This window comes from Condylura cristata, unplaced genomic scaffold (assembly GCF_000260355.1).
Source record: "Condylura cristata isolate star-nosed mole 26May11 unplaced genomic scaffold, ConCri1.0 scaffold00015, whole genome shotgun sequence".
In the NCBI taxonomy this organism is placed as follows: Eukaryota; Metazoa; Chordata; class Mammalia; order Eulipotyphla; family Talpidae; genus Condylura; species Condylura cristata.
Window position 1 is genome coordinate 17,227,083 of NW_004567116.1, and position 25,414 is coordinate 17,252,496.

General features: G+C 46.6%; 1 protein-coding gene across 1 annotated transcript in view; it reads right to left on the reverse strand.

Moving 5' to 3' along the window:
• KIAA1549L (KIAA1549-like ortholog) overlaps window positions 1-25,414 on the reverse strand; it is a 196,712-nt gene that overhangs the window by 9,973 nt on the left and 161,325 nt on the right. The window contains exons 18-22 of the mRNA XM_012725187.1: window positions 22,148-22,277; window positions 10,152-10,502; window positions 3,899-3,996; window positions 1,486-1,634; window positions 222-373 (exon numbers count right to left, since the gene is read on the reverse strand). Of these exons, the coding sequence (XP_012580641.1) occupies window positions 222-373; window positions 1,486-1,634; window positions 3,899-3,996; window positions 10,152-10,502; window positions 22,148-22,277 (880 nt within the window). The remainder of the gene's footprint in view (window positions 1-221; window positions 374-1,485; window positions 1,635-3,898; window positions 3,997-10,151; window positions 10,503-22,147; window positions 22,278-25,414) is intronic.

A 25,414-nucleotide genomic window follows, 5' to 3' on the forward strand; every position in this document is an offset into this window, starting at 1 on the left:
TTAGGAAGCAGTGAAACCTGGACTACAAGCAGGTTTCAAGTTCCTCTGTTAACAGGCATTCTACTTTCCCAGACTGTTTCCTCTAAAATAGCTGACTTGAGTTACGTGGTTGGTGGGAGGGAGGCTGAGGTGACACAACATCCAGTCTCAACTTCTCGTGCATTTTCTCCCTGAAGTGTGTCAAAGAGACGGAGTTGTGAGGGACTCAGTAAAGGTCTCACCGAATCTGCCCACTGGCTCGAGAGCTCATTCTCCCCAGCATAGGACATCCAGGCCTGGTTCCTGTAGGAGGAGGGTGGTGTCGGGATGAAGTAGCCAGTGAAGCCTGGTCTGTTGGCAGCTGGGATGGCGAACACGGCCGGCACCGTATTACCTGGTTGCAGAGGGAATGGACAGGAAGATTAGGCCAACACTCACCCAGTGGTGAACAGCTGCCTAAGTTCTAGGGGGAAACTGGAAAATGGGGGTAGATACTGGCATGGGGGGGATGAGATTATGGAGTGGGGGGTACACCTCTACCTGCTCATCCTCCATTCAGCTTGGAAGGCATCATCCACTGGCACTCGCACCTGGCTTTCTACAGGTGAAGGCTCAACTCCCCAGGCTAAGCCCTCACCAACTCCCCATGCTCATCACAACACCCCCTGACCTGCTGGCAAGAGGAAATGCCACCTCGGTGTTCAGGTGGTCTCTCCCCAGGAGGATAGGTATTTTTAAAGAGCTAAGTAAAAGAACCAGAAGGAATGAATGTTGCTGGTGTTATTTCTGGACACAGCAAATAGTTTGATGAGGTTGACAACTGGGTACTTGCAATTTTAGTCTAAAAGGTGTGGTTTGAATAAACCAAAAGCCAGTTAGGGCATGCACAAACCTTGATGTTCACGTGGGCTTTGTTTGTAATATGAAGGGGAGAGAGGAAGTGGAAACTACTGATGTGTCCATCACTGGGGTAATTCACCCCATGGGAGTTTAAACCAATGATTTCTATGTATGCAGCAACATACAAATCTTGAAAACAAAGTTGAGTTAAGAAGACAAAATGCACAAGGAAACGTACAGCTTGATATCATGTATGGAAATTTAAGGCACCGAGGGCATTAACATATCCTGTTGTTAAGGACATACATATACTGCGAAAGTTTAAAACCCAGCACTGGGGGACCCTAATTATCCCAGGGGAGAAGAGGAAAGAGATGGGGTGCAGAGCTGTGTGTAATGCTTCAAAGACACATATTTTTTTTTAATCCGTAAAGTCTGGCAAAATGTCAACCTACATCCTGACTAACACATCTTAATGCTTTGCTAGATTTCAGATCTTAAGAGTCAGTAGCTCTTCTAGCCAAGGCTACAGAAGTCAGGACGGGACTCACACCTGCTGGATTCCTGAGGGTGGAGGGTAGAAGGCCGAGTGCAGAGTCGGGGGAGGGGGCGGGCAAAGAGCACAGCAAAAGGTCCGGCGGTCGGGACCCTCACCCTCTCGCCCACCTGAGTAATTTAACGCAGACTGATCCAACTGGCCCACGGACACCGGGCCCCGGGCCACCTGGGCGAAGGAGGCGCTGTCGTGCAGCTGGGCCGGCTCGGGCCCCACCGACTCCGCCATCCTGGTCTTGCTGCCGATGTCCGAGGTGGACCTGGGCGGGGCGAGGGGCGCGTTAGCCGTGTCCCCAGCATCGCAGGGGGTGGGGGGTAAGGGGTGGAGGGGAGGCTGTAGAGGGGAGTGAAGGGGGGGAGAATAACCCCAGAGCTGCCCCTGGGAGAGGCGGCGGCTCCCCTGCTCTACGAGGGTGGGGCCTCAGGTTCGGTGTGCCCTCCGGTAACGACGGGGGCTACTGCAGCGGCCGTCGGCCGTCGTGGTGACCGGAGCTGCAGAGTTTAGATGTTTCAAGGTCAGTGGTCCCATGAGGTGGTTCTTGTGACTCTGGGGAGGAGCACAGTTAATTTCCACATAATAAGTCAAGCAGTTAGCGCTGGGTATTAGCCGGGGATGGTGGCCCAGGGAGATGATATCATCGGCAGCCAATGAGAAGGCTCGTCTGGAGAGCGCGGTAGCTCCCGCTCGCGACACCTGGAGGTGACTCAGGAAGGCTTTGGGTGCATCGCGTCCCTGCGGCTCATTGGGAGAGAGAAATACAAGCCCTGGGAAGGTCCGATGCCCCTGGGAAGCTCCGACGCCCCTGGGAGCAGAGGAGTCTAGCACCGTCAGAGCGTTGTGAGAGAACTTTGGCACTACAGGCAGGCAGGCAGTGTTCCCGCCCATTTAGCACATCCTATTTCCACTTCGTGTTCAGGAAGCCAAAGAAGAAGGTGCAGTCTGGGCTTGGCGGCCACCAGCATCTCCCCCTAGTATTTAAAGGACGCTTTAGCCACAGACTCTGGCTTTCCTTTCACAGACTCCAAGCTCCCCTAAAATTCAAATGGAAGGGAGGCAAAGGCAGCCACAGCAAGTGACCACAGGGACACTCTGAGCAGAAGGGAGACTGTGACAGCAGGAGCAGACCAGAACTACTCTGTGGAAGAGCCTGGCTGAGAGGCAAAGTCTGGGCTCCAGCTACCTCCCTTCCTGAGCCTCAGTTTCCTCTTCTGAAGCGAAAGGGTGAAAGAGCCTGTCTCCCAGGTTCTTCCCAGGTCTAATCCTCTGGGCTTATCAGGGACCTGATATTTGGCAAGGATGGCACTTGGCTAAGAAGGGCACCGGAGGAGACTGATGGTTGAGAAGCAGTGTCAGAAACATATGCTGGCTGTCAGCAAACCTACTGCAAAATTGCTGATGGGAAGGTCCTCCCATTTGGGACCTTGAGGAGTCACTGAGCAGCTCATGGAATGCTATTCCCCAGGGGAGGGGAAGTGCAGACACAGGGTGATGAAACTGCATGAGGCTGCTGCTAGAGATTCAGTACGGGGTCCTCCCTTCCCTGGCTCATCCCTGCTGCCCAACTCCCACAGCTCTCATGCAGTTCCAGAAAACCCTTCCCAGGAAAATTCCTGGATTCCCATGCATACACTCTGGTCCCCTTGGAGGAGCTCCAGAAACTGAGATCACCTGAGCTTTGCCCTCATCTCCCAGGTAAGGAAACAGGGGTCAAGCGGGTGAGGCAACAGCGGGTCAGAGGCAGGGAGATGGAGTCCTGGTCTGTTGCTTCCTGTCACCCTCAGCTTGGCTAGAGTTGCAGGCTCATGTCTACACAGGCTAGTAATGAGGGCAGGGTGGCTTCTGAGGAAAATCCAATTTTCCCTCACTGTTTTCAGGTGGTTCACAGATCCTCTGGGGTACAGCTCCTTCTCCCAGCCTTGGACACGATAATTATTCCAGCATCTCCCAATGCTCATGGCTTTTGTGGCTCTGGCCTATCTTTATTTAAACATGTGCTTTTTATATCATTACAGATCAAAGAGAATGCTAAAGATATGCTTCATAACAGACATATCTGGATTCCTTATCTTTCAGCCTCCTTATCCTAGAAGTCAAGAGCTAGGTGGTTTCCAGAGCACACCTCTCCCTGGCCTGTCAGATTTGTCCCTCTGCACCAGATGGAGCTCTGCACAGACCCTAGTAGGAGGCACCCAGATGTGAGGCAGCCCTGGTCATGGCCTGGGCTGGAGTAGTTTTTAGATGTTCAAGGTTGGAGTACAGGCTTCCAGGGTATGGGGCAGCTTGCTGACTGTGGGTTTGCTCAATTGTGGGTTCTACAGGACTGTCTAATGAAAATGACATGAGATTTAGCCAACCCTCTGTGATCCCCACTTCCTTCTTGGTACTAAGGTGTCCTAGGTACACGTTGGACAGGTGATATACCCTGAGTGGACCACCTCAGGCTGAAGGAAGTCTGTCACTCGGGGTACCCAGGACCCAATGCTTTTTTGCAAATATTTCAAACAAGGCAAAGGAATGTGTTACCGCCTGAGAGAAGTGACTGCTACAGGGCCAGTCCGAGGAGGTACAGGTGGCGGGGGAGAGCCCATGACCATTTCAGGAAGCTGAGAAAACCTGTAGGCCTGTGAAAGAGACAGAGACTGCTTAAAACCTAGACTCCATCAACACACAGATTCCTCTTTCTTAAAAGGGAAGCAAACTGGGCCTTCCCTGGTGGCTCACCGGGTTAAAACGCAGCATAAGCTATCTGCAGCCACTGCAGCACAAGTTCAATCCCCGGCCAGGGAGGTGACCCTTACGGTGCAGCAGACCTCTCCTGTGTCGCCTGCTGCTCCCCTCAGCAGTGTACTTCACCAGTCTTCCTGTTTTGCTCCCTACTCTGTCTCTGGTGAATCTTCTCACCCCCCTGTAGCTCTGGCCTGTACCCTAGTTTTTGTATGCATAAATAAATCTTTTAAAAAATAAAGGGCAGCAAACTTCATACTGTCAGACTTTCCTTCCTTCCTCAAACATTTCAGTCTCTCTGAACATGTTCCTTGCCTCCTCTTCCCCTCTGCTACCATTCTGTCCTTCGCTCAGGCCTCTGGAGTCCCAGAGCACTTCAGTTATCAGAACACACGAGTTCCTTCCACCTTAGGCTGCAGGTGCTATCCTAGGACCCTGGCTGCTTTTCTTCCATGTCTTCCCATGGCTCCTCCCTTCCTTTCACTCGCTGAACCCCAGATTCATGCCGAGTCCCATTGTATGTCTTCCCATGTGCTGGTTTATTTTCTGTCACAGTAGTTGTCTCTCTGGCATTGTTCTCATTTTTTTTTTTTTTTTAATTTACTATCTGCCACCAACTTACTGTACTGAGGACAGGGGCTCTGTGTCAGCTCTTTCCTCACACCTGGAACAGCGCCTGGTTTATCACAGATGAGCAACAGTTATTGGGTGCATGGATAAATGAATCTGTGCATGAATAGTGGTTTGCTTCCTTAGTCACAGAAAGAGGGCCTAGAGGGGGAAAACACTGGGTTCGGAGTGAGGAGGCACTCACTCATGGGTCGAGGTCCTGGTTATTGATGGATAGACTTATATCCCTAAGGAAGCCAGAGACCTTGCTGAACTCCAGTGTCTCCTTCTGAAATGGGGACAAGGATGCTTGCTCAGAGGTAAGCTGAAAAGATCAGGTGTATCAGGGTATGTGTAAGTATTTCACAATCTATAAAGCACTATTCAAAGATAAAGGATTGGAACTGGCTCGAAAGTGAAAACTTTAATCAATACATGCAGGGATAAAAGGAAATGGTCAGAGATAGATCAGAGAGACTTCTTCAGCAAGAAAAAAAATCTAGAAACTCTTAGAAGACAAAGCATAACCTGTACTTTTCATTCATCTTTCTCTTTAGGCATCATGTTGTGTGGATCCCTCAAGGAACAAGAAGACAGGCCTTTAAATTTGAAGACATCCAGACAAAAAGCATGGGCAGGGGGATTCATAAACAGGATTTTTTAAACTTAATGAGGTCTTCTCCCTTCAGCTTTATACAGACCACATACCGACGAGGACCAGCCCACTAAATAACAACTAGATCCTGATTAAAACACACAAACACACGCCCCCCCCAACTTAATGCACCTTGGAACGATATAAGGACCCTATCCACTCCCTTCACACACATACACGCACCCCTCAGGAAACGAAATAACCATGAAATCAAAGGTGGACATAGTGAGCAAAGGCGAGAGGTAGGGCTATTTTCCAGCTAACTCCACGATGGAGTTGTTCCTGTATTAGTTCACTGGATGAACTGATTAAAAGTTCTGGACTTTAGACAAGTATGAAGGGCATCCCATTCTTAGGATGATTATTCTAGGTACAAAGCCAGCAGTATTCTCGGGATCAACAAAATGCAGTGGAAGGGACATAGTGTCCCCTTTAGGTTGTATCCTTGGTGTCCAGGGAATTTCCAAAAGGGCAGAGGTAGCCTGTGCCAGCACTGGAGGGCTGAGGGCACCCCATGGTCTTCCCACACCCCCTGTATGCTCCCGTGTTTCTAAATGCCCCTGGCTTTGCATTCTGTCTCCTCTTCTCATACTGATTGTTTTGCAACTGGGACCCCACTGGAAGCTATTACCCAAACTGTTACCTGGAGGCAGGTTCCCAGTTCCATGATGGCCCAGACTGGCACATAAGGACACCACCTTTTGGGACCCTTGCCTTCTGGATAGGAAGGAGATCAGAGATTTAGAAATGAAGTGTTTAAGACAGGTCTCAGGTCTCCAAGGTGGCAGGAACCTGGGTGTGACTGGAATAGGACACTCTGGGTACATGAGTTTGGTTGTAAAGTAGAAGTTGACACCGTCTGTTCAAAGTTCCAGGCCCAATGCCCTTAGGTAGGGGGTGAGTGGGGTGCATTAGGGTCATGTTCTCTAGTGATTCCAGTAGAAAGTTAGCCCAGGGCCCTCCCTGGTGGCGAGTGGGTTAAAGCACAGCACAAAGAAGCCTAAGCCACTTCCGCATGAGTTCGATCCCCGCCTGCCCCGGAGGTGACCACATGGCACGGCAGACCTCTCCTGACCCGCCCGCTGCTCCCCTCAGCAGTGTACTTCGTCCATCTGCCTGTTCTGCTCCCCGCTCTCTCTCTGGTGAATCCTCTCACCCTCTGCATCTCTGGCCTGTACCCTAATTCTTGTGTGCACAAATAAATAAATCTTAAAAAGAAAAAAAGAAAGTTAGCCCAGATGAGACCCACTGTGTGTGAGTAACCAAGATTTCTTCCCACAGTTTCTTGAATAATTCAGAGCCTTCTCCTACCCCAAGAAGCAAAAGCATCCCACCTTCCTGCCCTAGAGAACAGGCCCCAAGCCTGTTCTTGTTGGAGTTTCAAATATAGAAAATTATTGAATTGTAAGAATTTAGGATTTTGAATGTCAGTAACCTTAATCCCAAAGTATTTAAGGCTTAACAGATGATGCCAAATAAAGAGATTTGGAAGAAAGGAGGTTCCAGGAAAGTGCTCTGCTGCTAGATTAGGTTGACACCTTCAGTTTGAAGGAGGAGAACATGGGAAGAACATGCTCCAAAGTTTTGAGATTGGGGTCCTCATCAGAGTTGGCAGGACATCCCTGTGGCTCACCTGGGGCCAGGGTGAGCAGGGGCAGAATGACCATGAGTTTTGAAGTTAGAGGGTTCTAGGTTCTAACCCCAGTTCAACCCTTTATTGGGTGGGCAAGGTTTTCCAGTTCCTCACTGAGTACATAGGGAAAACTATCAATATACTGACCTAATGGCAGTTTTTTTTTAAATATTATTTATGCATACAAGACTGGGGTACAGGCCAGAGATATGGAAGTGAGAGGATTCATCAGGGACAGAGTGGGGAGCAGAACAGGCAGATCAACTGAAATACAATGAGGGGAGCAGAGGACGAGATAGGAGAGGCCTTCTGTGATGTGTGGGTCACCTCCCTGGCCCAGGAGTGCTGCAAAGGCTGTGCATTGCTTCATAATGTCGCGTTTTGACCTTGTGTGCCACCAGAGAGGGCCAAAAAAAAGTGCTATTTTCTAATGACACCATCTTTCTAGCAGTTTTACTTCATGTCTGTCACGCTTATTCAAGGTGCACACATGGTTCTAATGACTACAGCATAGATAAACATTACTTTGATGCGCACTGGGAAACCATAAAATGTGTGCGACTCACTTTGTGGCTTTCTTCATTTTACTGTGGTTATCTGGAACTGAACCCACAGTACCTCACAGGTTAGCCTGTAACTAGTGGAATCCACTGAAAAGGAACATTTTTTAAAAAAAGTATTGATGATCATTTATCATGTAATCTGATGTATTGGACACCATACAAAGCACTCTCATCGATACTAACAAGTACTGTCTTACACAAATTCCCACTTCTTCACAGCACGGCCTCTTACCCCCACCACTGCATGGTCCTGAGTCGTGGTCACTGGCTAAGGCTGTTCAGCTGCGAGCCCCATTTTACTCTGGATTGTGGGAAAACCCAGGAATGTGGTCAACATGTGGAGATCACGAAGGAGGAAGCAATGAAACCCAAATCAGTGTGAATCAATATATAGCAGGGAGAGAGAAACTTTCCCAGGGGACCTAAGAGGTACTTATAAAAGTGAGAAGATTTAGGTCTTTTTCTAAATCTCAATGAGAAAGTCCCTTCTTCCCCAGAAGGGTGGAGACCAAATTAATGGGCAATTAGTAGAAAACTGTAATTGTAGAAATTATAATAGGACTGTCTGGGGAAGATATTTTAAGGAAGACTTGTAAGGCTCAGTGAGAATTTTTCCAGCTCTTTCTAAAAAAAGGATTTTGGATTCCAGACCAATGGATGAAAGGTATGGTCGGTGTGGTCCCAGAGCTGCTGACACTCTTCTGGAAGGCAAGGCTTCTTGAATGCATCCAATTTCTCTGAGAGCAGAGGCAAATTCCTGATATTTGGGTATTGCCCCAAACTCATGTATTTAACTGAAAAATTACATTAAGAACTCTGCATTGTGTTTACCCCCATCTCAGGAAATGGGTACAAAAAGACGTCCTGGGCTCATCCCATGTCCTTTCAGTGAAGGATCTGCATGTCACACACCGAAAAGATGATGTTAACAACAATCAGCTTTCCTTCTGACAATCTCTTACTTTGCCCAAATAGGCTTTTTTTTATTTATAAAAGACCATGCTGATGAGCAAACCTAAGTATTCTGATCACCCAGCTTCTCACCGCAGGTTTGTGAGTTGGTTTTCAAGCTGTTGCTGTGCACTTAATCAGCATGAGTCAGTACCTGGGTCTGATTGCCCTGAGGGAATGGATAAACTAGAATCCTGCACCTGCTGAATAAGGACAAATTCTTGCCATCAGGATGGCCCACTCAAGCATAGCAACCCCCACAGACTCAATGTGAAGTAAACACCAGCCTTTCCTACAAAGCTTAATTAGCAAGGAAAGGTGAGGCTGGAGACTGGAATGCAAAGAAAGAGACTTAGGGATCGGAAGCAGTGTCAAGGGGGAGACAGCTCGGTGGCCCTGCTGGGGAGAGGGGTTGACTGGGAGCAAAGGCTGTTCTCGGTAGTGTGCAGATCATGTAGTTACATAGAGTAACAGCAAATGTACTAAATGCCAGTGTAATGTGGACTTAGGGGTGGGGTATGAAGATACCACAAGGCACCCCAAATATGTATGTGTTCTAAAGAGTCTACTGCAAGTGAGAGAAATAGTACAGTGGACAGGCAACATGACAGCATGAGGCAGGACAGCAAGCAGATAAAAAATGGGCTGCAGGGCCAGTCGTCCAGGTCTGGGTTCTGGCTCCAGCCCTCCTGGTTGGGTGACTTGAACAAGTTAGAGCACATCAATTTCCTCATCTGTAAAATGGGGATCAAACTCGTACCTGTGTCAGAGGCTTGTCCTAAGAACTACATAAGTGAATTTATGCAGTTAGTACCAGTAAAACACCCAGTAAATGTTGGCCTTTATGATGTCATTACCTGTCACAACAATGTAGACAGCGCTGTGAATGAGGAATTCCTGGAGATGGGGCATGGAGCATTACAGAGGCAGAATCTAAGCCTGTATGAAGCATTGTCTACTGTGGCCGATAACTTAGAAAGCGACATCTTTACATGCAGATGCTGTGATGATGAGTGAAATGCAGTTTAAACTGTAGAAATCGTGGAAGCTTCCAGTCATTGGGTGTTTTCTTAGACAGTGAGGTTGGCTACCAATTAATGAAGCAATCATGGCTGATACTTCCACAGCATTTATTGTGCATGTGACACTCTTTTAGTACCTGTCATATACGACCCTGCTCAATCTTCTCAACCTAAAAAGTAGGTTGTTTTTCCTATCTCAGAGAGGACTGAGGAACCATTTCTACATTACAAAGGTAGTGTGAGCTACAGCTGGGATTCAAAGTCCAGCCACCCACTGTGGCTGGGCAGTGTGTTCTGGCACTGAAATGGGTCCTCATTCTTGGAAATGTAGGAAATCACTGGGCTTAAAGAATGAGGTCCCCTTCATCAGAGGATAGTAGAAAAGAAAATTCGTTCTAAATGCATTATGGTTGGGCCCAGGGGCTTTCTGTTTACCTGTGCCCACGAGACTGAATGGCTTAGGCTCAGACCACTGGTGCAGGTCTGAGCAAAGTTCATGTCCAGATCTCAAGGTGGCTTATTACTAGAAGTTTCCACTCTGAGAACCCTTGGGAACACCCTGTGGAGGGGCAGGGGGCTGGCCTGACGTGGTGGTGGGCAAGCAGGATGTCTCACTTACCGGCCGGGGCAGACTGTACTGGTACATCTCTGGGCGGTAGGTTGGCACCCACTGCACCCCGGCCCTGGGCCGCGTCATGGTCCCTGGAGCGCTGGTCACCACCTCGGAGTAAGGCAGGTGCTGTGCTGAGCCATAGGCCTCCTGGTGCCGGCTCTGGCCCGCGTGGCCGGAGGACGCCAGGCTGAAGGCCTCCTCCAGCAGCATGTGCATCTGCTGCCTGACCTCGTCGATGGATGGCTGGGAGCTCAGGGTCGAGGTCTCCGAGTGGCCTTTCACCTGCCTGGCCCTGGCGTAGGCCCGGGGCTCATTAACTCTGTCCACGTTGGTTTCCTCTATGATTTCAGGCTCAGTCTGTGGGATCAAACACATGCCCATTGATTTGTTAATTAACTTTCCTTCATGTTAACAGTAATTTATTCTAAGATATTTAGCCTGAATAGGTGATATTAGGTGACACAGTCAAGTTGCCGTGGCAACTGGCCAGACCTAAAAGGCAGGTGGAGAATAGCAAAGACAGCGTAAGAGATGTTCCAGCTATTTAATTTTTTAATGTGTCCGTTTCCTCATCTGTAAAATGAGGATAGTACCAAGACCCATCTCAAAGGGTTTTGTTAAAATTGAATGATATACGTAAAGCATTCAGAACAGCAGCACATGGTAAAAATACAGCAATACTAGCTGATGTCATTATCATAATCACTATTATTACCATGACATACATTTCTCATGGAATTACTATGCACAAAACACTCAGGTATATAAAAGTGAGCACAGCACATACTCATTCAATCGCACAGATTCCCCACGAAATCCCATGAGCTGAGGCAAAGTCAGGAGGGAACTTGTTCCTAAAGGGAAGCCCTTTGCTTCTTAAAATCTGTACACAGAGCTCAGAACTTTTTTATTTTTTCATACTTCACATTTATTTCTCTTTCTCTATAATATATGCACATAGGAGAAGAAATTGAAAAGACAAAGGGCAAAAAAAACTCGCCACTTTCTGTCATCTTCCCCCCAAGAATTATGGCTTTGCAGTCATTCAAGATAAGAACAAGAGGTTCTCTGTTAACCTTTGAGTCTAAGTTATCAACAAACATCTTCAGAAAGCAATTTAGAACACTGGTTTGATAGTTAAGACAAGTGCAGATAGAGGACAGAGTAGAAGACAACATCACCTATGAATAATAAACAGGAACTCAGAGCCATTGCATGGCTGGCGTACGCCCCCAAACCCTGGCCTGGGGACACAGTGGGGTTCTTAGGCTGTTAGGGGTTCTTTAGGGACATGATCTCCCTGAAGACCTGGTGGTGCTTCTAGGATAATGGATGCAACTTCTGGGGAAAAAAAAAAATCTTCACAATGCTTAGAATATTCTGAACTGAATTTCAGAGCCTGAAGGAGCTTTAGGAGACCAGTTTCTTCAAGCCCATTTTATAGAGTCAAAAGTGGAGGCCAGAGCATCTGAGTGCCTTGTCCAAAGTCACCCAGGGGCCTGTTCCTGGCATGTCCCACTGCTCTGCATTTCCCCTTACTTTCCTCCCCAAGGCTGGTTCCTGCCCACACATGCCCTGCCTCTGTTCATCCTGAGGATGAAGTAAGAATCCATGAGTGCTTAATACTTCATTAGTCTCAGGCAGGAGAGCCAGGGCACTGGGCCACACTAAGATTGTCCCAACCCCCGAGCTGTGCTATGAATTTCCAGTTACACTGGTGGATCCCAGTTATACTGGGATTTACGGCCTTTAGTAGGACGGAAACAGCCTTCTGAGCAACATCTCCCTACTCTCCCACTTCTCAGGGGCCTTGGGATGGGACTGTGCTGGGTTGAGGGGTTTTCTGAGTAAGGTTGGTGGGAACATGGAGAACATCTTTTTTCCAGGCATTCACTGCCATCTACTCACAACACCCAAGTGGAAAATAACCTCTGCTTCCCTCCACAGTGTTGCCTAGAGGGCTCCCCTTAACTGAAGGACTCAGTCACAACCCAACTATGACGTGAACAGGTTTGCTCAAGTCTCCTTTTGAAGAACTCCTGTGACCATATTTCTCACTTGGTTTTTGCAGTCTCCCAACATGGACAGATGGAAACAAGATGAGTGAGGCTCTTACTTACATTTCTTATTTAATGTCATACCTTGCCCAAGTCTGAACACTCCTTGAGCCATCTCAGCGTCTATCTCTTGTGAACTTGGCCGAGGGCACCTGGTATTCAATAAAATGTTGTGAAGTTGAACTCAAAGGTTCTAATTCAATCACTTAGAACGTGGAGACTAAGGTAAAAAAGTCCCCGTGTCCCCTAGCAAATATCCTCGGTGCAGGGAGGAGCTGGACCACAGGCAAGTTGTTGGAAGCCCCTGAGCCTCGGGCGCCTCAACTGTAAAATGGGAGTGTTCCAGATGGCTTAATTTGTTTGCCTTTCTCCCTGGTTAGTGTATTTCTGAAAATACTTTTACTTGACAACAAATGGGGAGACAGGAATGAAAGTAAACCTCCCAGTATTAGTTGATGAATGGCTGGGGTACACTGTCAGGGGCTGTAGCCCGAGCCGAGAATATAGCTTTAAATCTTTTTAGCTTGGAATTACCACACCTGCTTCTTTAACACTGTACTCCTGAAAAGCATGGGGGGGAATATTTAAAAGAACTATTTTATAAATTAATCAAGATATGCTTCCATAAAAATTCTGAAAAATTAATCAAGAACATCTGTCATGGTAGGAAATTTAAAAAACACAGATAAGCAAAAGACAGAAAATTAAAATCCACTCTAATCCTAGCATAAGAAATAACTACTGTTAACATTTTGACCCTCATGAATGTTCTTCTAGATGTTTCTATGCATATGAAATAGGAAGAGGATTATGAATGCTAGACCATTTCCAACACCCTCCCCCTTGCTGCCTCCCCTCCCCCACAGAGAATTCTGGCTGGGTTTCTCCCCTCCTTTCCTTCCCAGGAGGAACTACTCTTCAACACAATTTTTCTGGCTTTGTGATAGAGAATAAGATGTGGGGAGTGCAATGAGGCAGAAGGGGTGTGGGCTACAGGATTTTTTTGGGGTGCAGTTTTGGAAAAAGAGGTACAAAATTAAGGGACAGGTATTAAAGGCATGATGTAATAGACTTCAGGTATATGAAAATACATATAAAGATGTAGATGTATTTTTAAGTTGCTTTTGCTAACATAGATACTCTTAGAATGAGCTATCTGGGTCATGATTTTATAAATAGAATATACACCTCCATATGTATGCACACACATACACACACATATAGGTAAGGTATTTAAAATAAAATTAGATCATATGTAATATTTTGAATCTTTTTATACAATAGTATGAATAACAAGATAGGAAAGAGATTGAGAAAGAGAAAGGTAAATTATTATAGATTAAATTGTATTCACCTCTGCAAGCTCTAAGCCCCAGGAACTTAAAATATGGTTGGATTTGAAGATCACATCTTTACAGATAACTAAGTTAAAATGAGTTCCTTATACTAATTCAGTATGATTGGTGACCTTATAAGGAGGGGGAAATTTGGACACAGACATGTAAAGAGGGAAGAAAATATGAAGACAAAGAAGACAGCCATCTAGAAGCCAAAGAGAAGCCTAGAACAGAGCCTCCCCTCATGGCTCTGAGAAGGAAGCAGTGAGGGAAGCCAAAATACCTACTGCTATTTTGATCTTGGCCCTCCAACCCCGAGAAAACCAGTTTCAGTGGTTTTAAGTTGTCAGTCTGTGGCACTATGCTATGGCAGCCACAGACGACTTGCATGTGAACCACGTGGCTGAGCCCATTTGTCAGGGCTGGGGCTGCAGAAGAGATCATGTAAGAACTTAAAGGTCACAGTAAGAAGGTGGGATTATTTTTAAAGGTCAGTGGGAAACTCCTGAAGAATGTTAAGCAGGGGAGAATTGTGCTTGGAATTCATGGGAAGTCCATTCGATTATTCTTTTATGAGAAATCTGGGTAAGAAAAGTGGGCAGGAGTACAGATTAGGGCGATTATCATGAACAAAGACGACATGGACGAGTTCAAGAAGTATTTTAGAAGAGGGCTGACACAGGCCTTGCCGACGTATGGCATACGGGGTGAAGACGAGGAAGAAAGCACATGGAGACCTTTTCCCGAGAAGGGCATCTTGAACACGGGTCTCCTTGATGTTCTCTGAGCCACACTGCAGGCAGCATCCTCTCTGGGTTCACGAGCTGCTCCTCTTGCCTGATGCTCTCCCTGGCCTGGCTTCCACTCTCATTGCAGGTCTCTGCTCTGAAGTCACTTCCCCAGTGAGTTCACTTAGTTTAAATCATGATATCACACAATGTGACACAATTCCTGATAGTGCTGAGACTTCTAAAGGGCTGGGGTGAAATAGAAACCTAAGAGAATAACCCTCTCACCTGGAATCTGTGAGCCTTAGTCCTACAATTGGTAGTCACTGTGCATTTTTCTACGTGCCTTATGTGCATGAACTTATTTAATTCTCACAATAACCATCTGCGTGACACAGGTACCATGTGTTTGTCCATTTCACAGATGGAGAAAATAAAGGCTAACAGTGAATTAGCCCAAATTCAGGTAACCAGTATGTGGCTAAGCTGGAATTTGAGGCAGCCTAGCTCCAGAGGCCAAGAGCATAACTATTCCAAAGCATTGCTTGGGAATGCTGAGAATAACACATGAGCCAAAGTCAATTCATCAAAAAGACCTTTCTAGAAGGAACACCTGAATGTAAACACTTAAAAATGGCTTTCTCTCCTGGGAGGCTATTTTGTTCCTTGTGTTTAAGGTGAGTCATCACCTGCCTTTCCCCTCTTAGCTGAGTTGGCACTGCAGGGAGTGAGACATCTGCGAAGCTCAGTCCCAAGCGTCCACACTATTAGATAACAAAACCAGCTCTCCCCACCACCAAGTCAAGTTCTCCCTCTTTCTCCTTTCGGCTATTGAAAAAGTCAGACAGACTCACACAGGCCCTCTCTGTTTTTCTCTCTGCCTCTAAAACAACCTCCAGCTGCAACCAGAATGACCTACACCCACAAGGAACAGTGTCCGCTGGCTAGTCGCCACCCTTGTCTCTCCCTTTATGGAAGGTCGATCAAAGACGAGGGGCAGACACTGGAAGAAAGGGTGACATGAAGGATTAGGATATGGCTCAGAGAGATGAATCGGCCCCGTCTTTTCAAGACTCAGCTCCAGAGTCAACTCTTCTGGTTGACTCACTTGTTGGTTCATTTACTCGACAAATGGAAGCACTGCACCCATGTAGGTGCTGGTTCTTTTTCCAAGCGCTGAGGTTTCCAGAATGAATAAAACATGAGACCTGTCCTTGAGGAGTTGAACGGGAAAACTAACAGAGCTAAGCCTGCAGATCGAAGACAAGGCATAAAAGTATTGATGGGGGTGTGTTCTGGTGCTACTGGGGGATGGAGGAGAGGAACTGAGGTCAGGCCCAGAGACAGACTGAGGAAGAGATTCTGGGGGAGACAGTGCCTGTACCTAGTGTCTAAAGCATTGCCTGGATGAGTGATTCTCAATCAGAAGATTTATCTCCAGGGCACATGTGGAAATATCTGGAGACATCTTTGTTTCCAACTGGGAGGTGCCAATGGCAGCTAGTGGGTAGAGGCCAGCGATGCTGCTAGCCATCCTGCGATGCTCAGGACAGCCCCAAAGGGTTGTCCAGCCCCAACTGTCAAGAGTACAGAGGCTGAGGGACCTTGGCCTGCATGAAGTGCTGGGGTGGGATGTTCTGAGCAGAGGAATGAGCACCTGAGAAAAAGCAGAGCTGTGGAGCCACATGGAGCCAGGGGCTGGGTTCAGGAGCGGCAAATATCAGCTAGAGGGCATGCCTGGGCCAGTCAGAGCAGCTGCGTCCTGAGCTGGGAGCTTAGAGTTTGGAGTCTTATCCCCAAAGCTGTGAGGAGCTACCCAAGGATTTTTAATAAGGATGTGTTTTAGAAGGATTCCTCTGGGCGCGTCAGCAGAGGTGGATAATGGAGATTGGTCTGGATGATGGGACAGATGGGACCAGACCATCGGGAGAGCCCTGTAGCCTTCCAACCCTGTTCACTGCCAGGCGTATGCGCCTCTACCTGTCCCCACACTAGTGTGTAAAAGCTCCTTGGTGGCAAGCACTAGCATTAATCCACCTTTCTCTTCTCCATACAGCCTCACACAGAAATATAGTAGAACTGCATCTGGGGCTTAGCTGCTAGTACCAGCAGAGAAAGTAAAAAAAATCAGAGTAAAATCTTTGGAAATCTCTTAAATCATTCAGCTAGTACAGATTACATGGCCTGTGTGTGCAATCTTACGGAGCCGTAGGTAAACATAAACCTGTAATTTATAGTGTATACTATGAACAGACTATATGCAAAAGGTAGTGTTTTTGCAACACTTAATTTTTCCTCTTCTCTTTCCAGGTCTGTTGAATTTGCAGGCACTCAAATGCACATAAGGTACCACGGTTCCACTGTACTCAGTATGTGCTTGCTAGAGGAAATAAAAGGGACAGCAATTCCCAAGGGGGTGTTTGTTCTCTGTACCTGCTGGCCTCTGGTTGCTGCGGGGTTTGGGGGCCACGAGTGGACCAAAGTGCCCACAGGGTTGAAAGGAACTAGTCGGTGGGGCTTGGAGGTTACATCATGCTGCTCAGAACCATGGGACGGTCTCCCTGGCTGCTGGACACACTGCCTGCTGCCAGGTCATCCCATCCTCTAAGAATTACTCTAGCTCCCTGGGCTTTGATGGGAGTTGGCAATGCCCACTTTCTTGCTGGGGAATGCCCTAGGCTACAGAGAGTAGCTGTACCCAATGACACCCCGTGACTGGTCACTACCAGAATACAAAAGCCCCATGTTTTGCTCACAGCCCAACTTTGAGCTCCACCCAGTTCTGCCTTTGCCCCTCCCCTTCAGATCCCTTATCGAGAGCACGCTGGGAAGCTGCAGCACATGGCTGCCCTAGGTCAAGAGGCTAAGCGGTCTCAGAATCCAAAAGACACAGATGGGTGGGCGGTACCAAGAGTAGGCAGGCAGGGTCCCGGGCACAGGGAATCAGAGAATGAGCAGATGGAGCACAGTGTTCACAGCAGAGGGGAAGCTGTTGCCTGCCCAGTGGGACACAACCTGCGTGGGAGAGCAGTCCTGGGCTTGCAGGGAGGCCTGCCTCTGAGTGAGGTCACTAGGCCATCCTGAAAGCTGGCCTGCTCCCTCCCAAACCTGCCAGCCAGAAGCCACTGCCTGCTTCCCACTTGCCAAGTGGCTGCTATCTTTGTACACAGGTTAACCTGTGTGTTTCTGGGTAGCCCTGTGAAATATGGACTACGAGACCCCTTTCACCAGCCCACACCTTGCCCTTTTTGCCGTGAGCTCTTCCACAGAGACTGATTTCCCACTTTCTGTTACTTTCCTAGGATTAAAAGCCACAAAATGCAATGTAGTTGAAACTACATATATGAGATAACATATCAAGCCAGGGTTACTGATAACTTACAGTAGCTAGCAGAGGTAAGAGAAATTAAAGTTTGAGATGGTAGACACAGGAAAGACAGTCCTAGTGAAGATGCGAAGTGCATGAGGGTGGTGGAAGCAGAGTCAACACAAGAGCACCTAGCTTAGTGGTCAACAGGAAGGTGGCTTCTGAAATCAGTAATAGAATCCCCAAATCCAACCATTTGCTTCCCCAGGAAGCCAAGAGTTGGTTACACCCTTAACTGGGAATATCATGCTGTGCCAGGACATTCCTACACTTCGCCATCTTCTGTCAGGCCAAAGCTGTAAGATGCCAGATTTGGGGAGCGAGGAGCTGGGAGAGCAGCTAGACTGCACAGGCTGCCCTTAATCATAAGATTTACAAAGTTACCTAGATGGCCCTAGATTCAGTAGAAGCGATAGCAGGCAGCTAGGAGCTTTCCAGATCATATTGCATTCCCCTGTAAATGGAACCTATCAAAACACTGGTCCCGATTCTGCGGCTTCCTTCCAGTAACCACTGCTCACATGGAACAAAGGGAGGTGGCTGCGCTGTCAGCCAAGAGAGAACAGCAAGATTAACGGCCCATGACATACAACACAATGTGCCCAGACCAACAGCCCAGGGCTGAGCTCTGAGCAACGGATGTGTCCACCTCCCTCTTTGCTTTACTTTCCTCCACTGACTCCCCCAGCTGCTCTGCACGTATTGCCTTACCTAGAAATACTCCTCTCCTCTTGCCTTTACCTGTGCCTGTGCCAGGGATGGTGGGCCAACACTTGGCAACCTCTCTGCAGCAGGCATCTCTGTGGTGCTGAGGCTGAACCTCTAACCTACATCCCCAGCTCTCTGTGAGGCAGCGGCTCGCAGTGGATGAGACTCAGACTCTGTTGATTAGATGCGCCAGTGTGCGGCTGGGACAGAGGGAATGAGACAGGGCCCTTCTTTCTGCCACTCGGCCACTCCGGAGCAGATGCAGCAGCCCCTCTCCAGGGCTGGTGTGTTTTGAAAGTCTTTCTAGGAGTGTTCCTTTAGTTCTCCAATGCTATTGTAAGCATCTAGTTTTTCCCAGTCAGCTTTTAGATAGGTTTGTTTGAATCATTTTCTACAGCTGAGCCTGGTCTATGAGGATAACCACTGTAGCTGTCTCTGTCTCTGCATGTTCCAGGTGTGACATCACCTCAGGATTCGTCCTTCTTTGGAATGTTTTCAAGCCCAGAGGCCCATGTTAGATAGGGTTGGTGCCCCAGAGTCCAGACGAACTCTCTCTGGGTACACCCAAGGGATGGAGCTTTGGACATGGTGCTGGTGAGAAACTGAAAGGATGTAGCCTGCAAAGGTTCCCACTTCCAGGAGGTCAGCATTAACTTTTAAAGTGATAATTCAAATAATCCATTTCAGAGTCACCCTCTCGAATAGTCACATAGCTGATCCCATTCCTGTCAGAGATTTTTAAACTCCAAACACACATCAAGGTTGAGGAGGTACATTTTTACTTCTGGGGAATGACTTGATTATTACTTGCCCTTTGGAATCAAAAGCTGAGTCTCATCCACATATAGGGGTTAACCATCTAGCTGCTGCAGGAAAAAATCGCTTGGATCTTTATTCTGCTGGAGAATTCACATTTGGATATTTTCTCTTTCTCATGGCTTTGTGATTTTCTACTTGACTTTCATTTGGAACATAAGGCTTTTAAAAATACTTAGAAAAAAAAATATTTAGAAAAAGAAGTATTCTGCTTTTTTAGATTTTTAGACTGGAATTACCTTTTCTACCCACTGTTATACACCAAGAGGAATTAATTTCTTGCCAAAGTTATTGTAATGATATGGTCTGGACTTTAAGGGGTGATCAGTTTTGGACATTTTCTTGAAGCACACATTCTTCCTGCTCCTCCTAGAAAATTATTACCCAAGTGAGCCACAGTTACTGCCAGGACTGTGTGGTATCCCTTCACTTTTAGGGTTACCAAGGGATTGAGAACTGTTGTGACAAAACACCAGGAGTCCCAAACCCCTTGGAGTCTCTTCTGCAGGTCATAACACCTCTTGCTCAGTGGAAACATTCTGAAACAGTCCAGGCTGCCATCAACCCCGGGGCTGGGATTTGCCTATATCACCTGTGTTTGCTCACTTATTTATTTGTTCTCTTTTTACATGTAGGCTTTTCCTTTGGACTCTGAAACAGTCAATTTCTGGAAAAGTCACAATTAAATCAATCTTTTTGCTTTTCTCATGTCAAGGAGCAGGTTTCCCTGGTCTTCTCTCAGCTGGCAGCAACACTTGGCTATCTTGGCCTGGCTTCAGACCCCTGCAGAAAGTATGACATGTTTCCAGCTGAATGACCTGGTCACTGCTGGGCTCTTTTGCCAGCAGAACCTTGGCATTTTGGGGAAAAGCTCATAAAAAGATGCATTGTTTAAAACTATGACTCCCTTCTTTTTCTACTCTAACTGCTGATCCATTTTTTGCTTGTGAGAGTTATGCTTGCCAGAATTCTTGTGAGACCTGACAGCTAGTCTCTTCTAGATATCAGAAAAATAGGACATATATTGTCCTGTGAAGATGTGGCATGGTTGTATGTGGAAGCCGAACCCCATGGCGTTTAAGGGGTAAGCAATGGAGTTGGGTTGACAAATAATGTCTATGCCTCAGTTTCCTCATTTACACAATGGGCATAATGAGACTACCTCATTATGCTGTGCAAATTCAGTCAGATAACATACACCAAAAAGCCCAATAGGGCCTGTGCAGTCAGTGAGAGCTACTTTCATCCGGCTGGAATAAAGGACACAGGAGGAGATGAAGAAGTAACTGCATCCTTAAAGCCAATAGCCTAAATTTGGAAAATTGTTCCCTAGATGATCATTTTCCCCTAAGGAAATTTACATCTGCTCGTGTTTTTGAGATTGTATGCATTTTGCAAAGAAATATTTTTTTAAATAACATCATCTGAATGAAGTGGGTCTCCCCTAAACTAATCTGCAATTGGAACATTCATAATGTTTGTGAGGGATAAAGCTTATGTCTCTCCTTTTCTTGTTCTAGGTAATTTATTAGCATGTCATTGTAAAATATGAAGAGAGTATTGCAAGGTAAGTCATAGTTTTTGAAAAAATTCTGCAAAGTTCTCTTTTTAGTACTAATAGGGAAATCTCTGGCCTATTTCTTCAAACTGTAAAGGTGTTTGTGCCTAGAATCTCACAAGAAACCTATTAATACCAATCTTGACATAAATTAAGAATCCTGTCATACCTCAGGTGACAGAGCAGAAGAAAAAGCTTCCAAACCACAGCATCCGGGGAGAATCTTTGTTATTAGTTGGAAGAGACTTAGCAGGAACCTCAAATGTCTGACTTTTAACCACAGGCTGATTATCAAACTGATGACTGAGTTTGGTATAAGCAATATTTTTATGAGGAGAAAAATTAACATAATTTTAACTCAGATGAAAAAAAAAAAATCTGCCCAGAGCATCTGGAATTTTATAAAGCCAAACTAACCAACTGTTTCATGTGAGAAAGGCAGTGACTGGTCTTGAGGGGAGGGAAAATCTTTAAATCGGCACAGTCCATTTAAGAAATAAGCATCATTTTCAAATGACAAATTCTTCAATAACAAAAGTTGAACCAGACATAATTGAATTGCAGCTGTGTTACAGAAAATGTTTAATCTGTAGTTGTCTACTGTTTTAGGAGCCATGGGAAAGAGACATATTACAAAACCTAAGAGTATGTACGAAATTCTGGAGCAGAAGAGAGGAAGCGCTACTGAACCCCTGCCACGGAGTGGTTCACCTGGGCACCTCGGTGCGACTCCACGTGACCGGAAGTAAACAACTGTGGGGAGGGAACGAACTGCAAATCACCTGGGGAGGTTGGTCGGGATAGGAAGGGTTCCAGCAGCCTGCAGCTCACCACACAGTGTGCGCTTCATCGTATGAAACCACCAAATCCCTCTGTTGGGCATCACATTGTTTCCATGGCATATTGAGGAGTTATGAAATCAGGAACAAATCCAACTTCTCAGCATTGCTATGGATTCAAACGAGGCTGTGTTCAAATGAACACTAACCGTGGCCAGGGTTCCTACTGATCTTCTAAGGGCAGAGGGGCCAGTAAGCACATTCAGAATCTCTTTGAGTTGAAGGTTAACAACAATCTATCCATAAAATAGTTGAATTGTGACATTGAAGCCCTTTTACCTATAATTTGTCACGCTGACACATTTCAGGTAATCTTACTCTGCAAAAACAGATGAACTCAGGTATATGGGGCTAGGAAACGAGACAATTTTAGCAATTTTTCAACAAAAAAGATTTCAAGAAAAGGTTTCTATTACAGAGAGAGAGAGAAAAAAAAACAGGTGGGCAATAAAGAAGAATAAAACAGAAAACATGTTAGTGCTTTTAAAAAATTCTACAATCATACAGTAAACTGAAACCTTATGAGATGTCTATCGTCTTCCTTTTGGGGGAAAGCCAAGCTGGTATTCACCTCAGCCCGCCCGAGACTTACATCATATCCGCTGTTACGTATTCCGCGCCGGGGTCGCTCCCGAGTCACCAGAAGGTCCATCTCTGTTTCTCCAGGGCTCGGGCTATTCAGACTCTGCCGGCTTCGGTAGACGGAGTTCTTCATCTGTTGCCTGAAGAAAATTCAACCACTGTTATGATGCAGCAAATGCCCTGACAGATGGAATTCTCCACTGATCCAAACTACAGGCAGCCAATGAGGGTTTGGATTTGCCTCGCAAACCTCAGAATTGATGGTATTTGTTACTGGGCCATGAGGGGCCATAGAAAAAGTGAAATAAAGATGATCCCCCCCCCCATACTGTAACCTTTTGGCTGAATGGTAAATGTTCTTTCATATGAAAACTAGGTAACAATAATCAATTGCAATGTTGTGATCTCCTCTGAAATTCTGCAGATGGCAAGGGCAGGGACTCTCCTTTGACCCTTGAGGACAGCTAGCTGGAGACAAACTTGCTTTTGCTGACTTTGTTGACTCAGAGCCTCCTGTTCCTTTTATCTTTCCGATTTCACACACAGGTTTCCACCAGGTATTAATAATCCCTGTGGCTAATGAGCTGCTTAATACTGCAATGCTGATGGACTTTTTCTGTTCTATCTTCACCACAGTGGAATCCCTTCTGGAGTAAAGAGCCACAAAATGACAGGCAACTTGGGGCTCATTTGTATGTCCGTCCCTCCATCTGTCCGTCCATCCATGCATCCAATATTTACTTAGTGCTCACTATGTACCAGGCCCTGTGGAGGAAGATAAGGACCTACAGTGAGGATGACAGACCCGGCCTTGCTCTTTTGGAGCCTGCTTTTGAATGAAAGAGAAAGATAATTCACATGATAATTTCAAAGAATGATACCCACTATTAAGCTGTGACCGAGGGCCCTCCCTGGTGTCAGACGGGTTAGGATGCAGCACTGTAAACAAGCCACAGCCACTTCAGCGAGAGTTTGGTCCCCAGCCCCGGAGGTGACCCACATGGTGCGGCAGACCTCTCCTGTTTCGCCCACTGCTCCCCTCAGCAGTGTACTTCATCAATATACCTACTCTGCTCCCCACTCTGTCTCTGGTGAATTCTCTCACCGACCCTGCACCTCTGGCCTGTGCCCCAGTTCTGTACGCATAAATAAATCTTTAAAAAGGCCCTCCCTGGTGGCGCAGCGGGTTAAAGTGCAGCACTAAGAAGTGAAAGCCACTTTCGCATCAGTTTGATCCCTGCCCCAGAGGTGACCCATAGCGTGGCAGACCTCTCCTGACCCACCCACTGCTCCCCTCAGCAGTGTACTTCGTTAGTCTGCCTGTTTCTACTCTCTACCCTGTCTCTGGTGAATCCTCTCACTGACCCTGTACCTCTGGCCTGTACCCCAGTTCTGTATGCACAAATAAATCTTTAAAAAAAAATCTTCAAAGAAATAAAGATGTGACAGAGGGTGACTAGGATGGGCGACACCTGGATGGGATGGCCTTAGGAGGTTGATGTTCAGCCAAGATGAACACAGACCAGCCACAATCTGGGCATAGACCCGTCAGGCCCAGCAAGAGGCATGGCCACAGGCCCCACTTACCACCCCCTAGGAAATGTTTGCATTTGTCCCACTGCCTTGTTCCATTTGCCACTAGAATAATTTTTGAGGAGTGGGGAAGAAACAGCAACTCGGTGAGGGTCTGGCTGTGCTTTTCTCCATCCACAAGAGGCAACACTTATGAAAGGGGGCAGGTGATATCTATGTGATCTTGCAGAGTGACAAAGGACAGAGAAAATCACTAGCAACTTCCTTCTCCTCCAATGACAAACTTCACGCTGCAAATAACTTGCACTTCAGAGCATCTGCCTTCAGAGAACTCCCCCAATACCATCTATTTTGTCTCAATTGTAAGATTTTGCCCCCTCGTGAAGGTGAGGTAATGATATCTATTCCCAGTGAATATGGGGGAAGCCAGACAGCTGGCAGTGCACGCCTTGTCACCAACCACAGCGGCTAATGGTGCGTGACAGTCGCATATTGTTACTCCAGAACAGGCATGAGAAATCCCAAGGCAGAACATGACCCCTGCAATTAGCCTAGTGAATAAAACAGACGCTATCAGAACTTCCCTCAACACGAGTTGCTTGCACCTGTTTAGAGACTGCCTTTGGCCTCTGCTTGCCTGGTCCTTACGACAAACTTCTTTTGGCAAGTGCTCTACTTTTCTTCCTTCAGGAAGGCATGTGACCCAGGCTGCACAACCACCATAATGCATGTCACTGACCGCAGTGATGCTCAGAGGGTGGGTGCAGGAGATGGTGCCTCAGTGCTTTGCAAAAGCAACCAGGGGAGAGGCATTCTCTTGGCACTGAGGCTTCTAAGAATAGAAGATACGAGCCTAGAGTGGTTGGCAAGCAGTTTGTCACTCCGAGGTGAGAGCCAGTCCGAAGAGGTGCCAGTGGAGAGTGAAGAGAGGGCAAGAAAAATATGGGAGACACTGAATGACTTCTAGGGTCTCTGCGTGCCTGAAGCCTTAACCTTCCAAATAATGCTCAAAGATAAAGTCTCTTTTCATTTATCCAGTTTGTGCTGAATTTCCATCATTTGCAGTGAAAAGGATCCTGACTAATATAGGAATTTAAACCTAACATTATCAACCATGCCCTGTAGTTATCTGTAATTAGAGACTTCCTTCAGGAATGGAGCACAACCTTGTGACACAGAATGTGTTTTGAGTGATTCACACTGTAAGGCAGACCCCAAAGAATTCTTATCCTTGACCTAATTACAAATAATTTTTTTTGAAAAAGCAGACTTCACCACTGTCCTGAGATTGCCAATTAGCCCATTTAGAAAAGATTTACTAATAAGGGTGGTGGGGGAGTAAATACTAGGATTAGCAATTGACATTAAAGTAGGTTATTCTGGAGTTTAGAAATACAACAGCAAGATGGTGGAGCCCTTTTGAGAACCAAGACTGCGGGTGAGAGCTTAGACACAGGAGAGATGGCCCATCTCCTTTGCCTTCAAAGACAAAATTCCATTATAGTACACAGCTTAAAGGTAGCTGTTTTACATGGATCTTAATCGACCAGACCACCAGTGCGTGGGCAACTGGAAATAAATTGGATTTTCAGGTAGAGAAATTACTTGTTTTAATCAAGTAAAAGTTCCTTTAGATATTTTCATTTCCTACTGGTACTTTGCTACATGCTTGAAAAGTAAATAACTTCTGAAACTTGCAAACCCCAGAGGTATGGTCTTTACCTCTGTAAGGATTGTTGTCTGG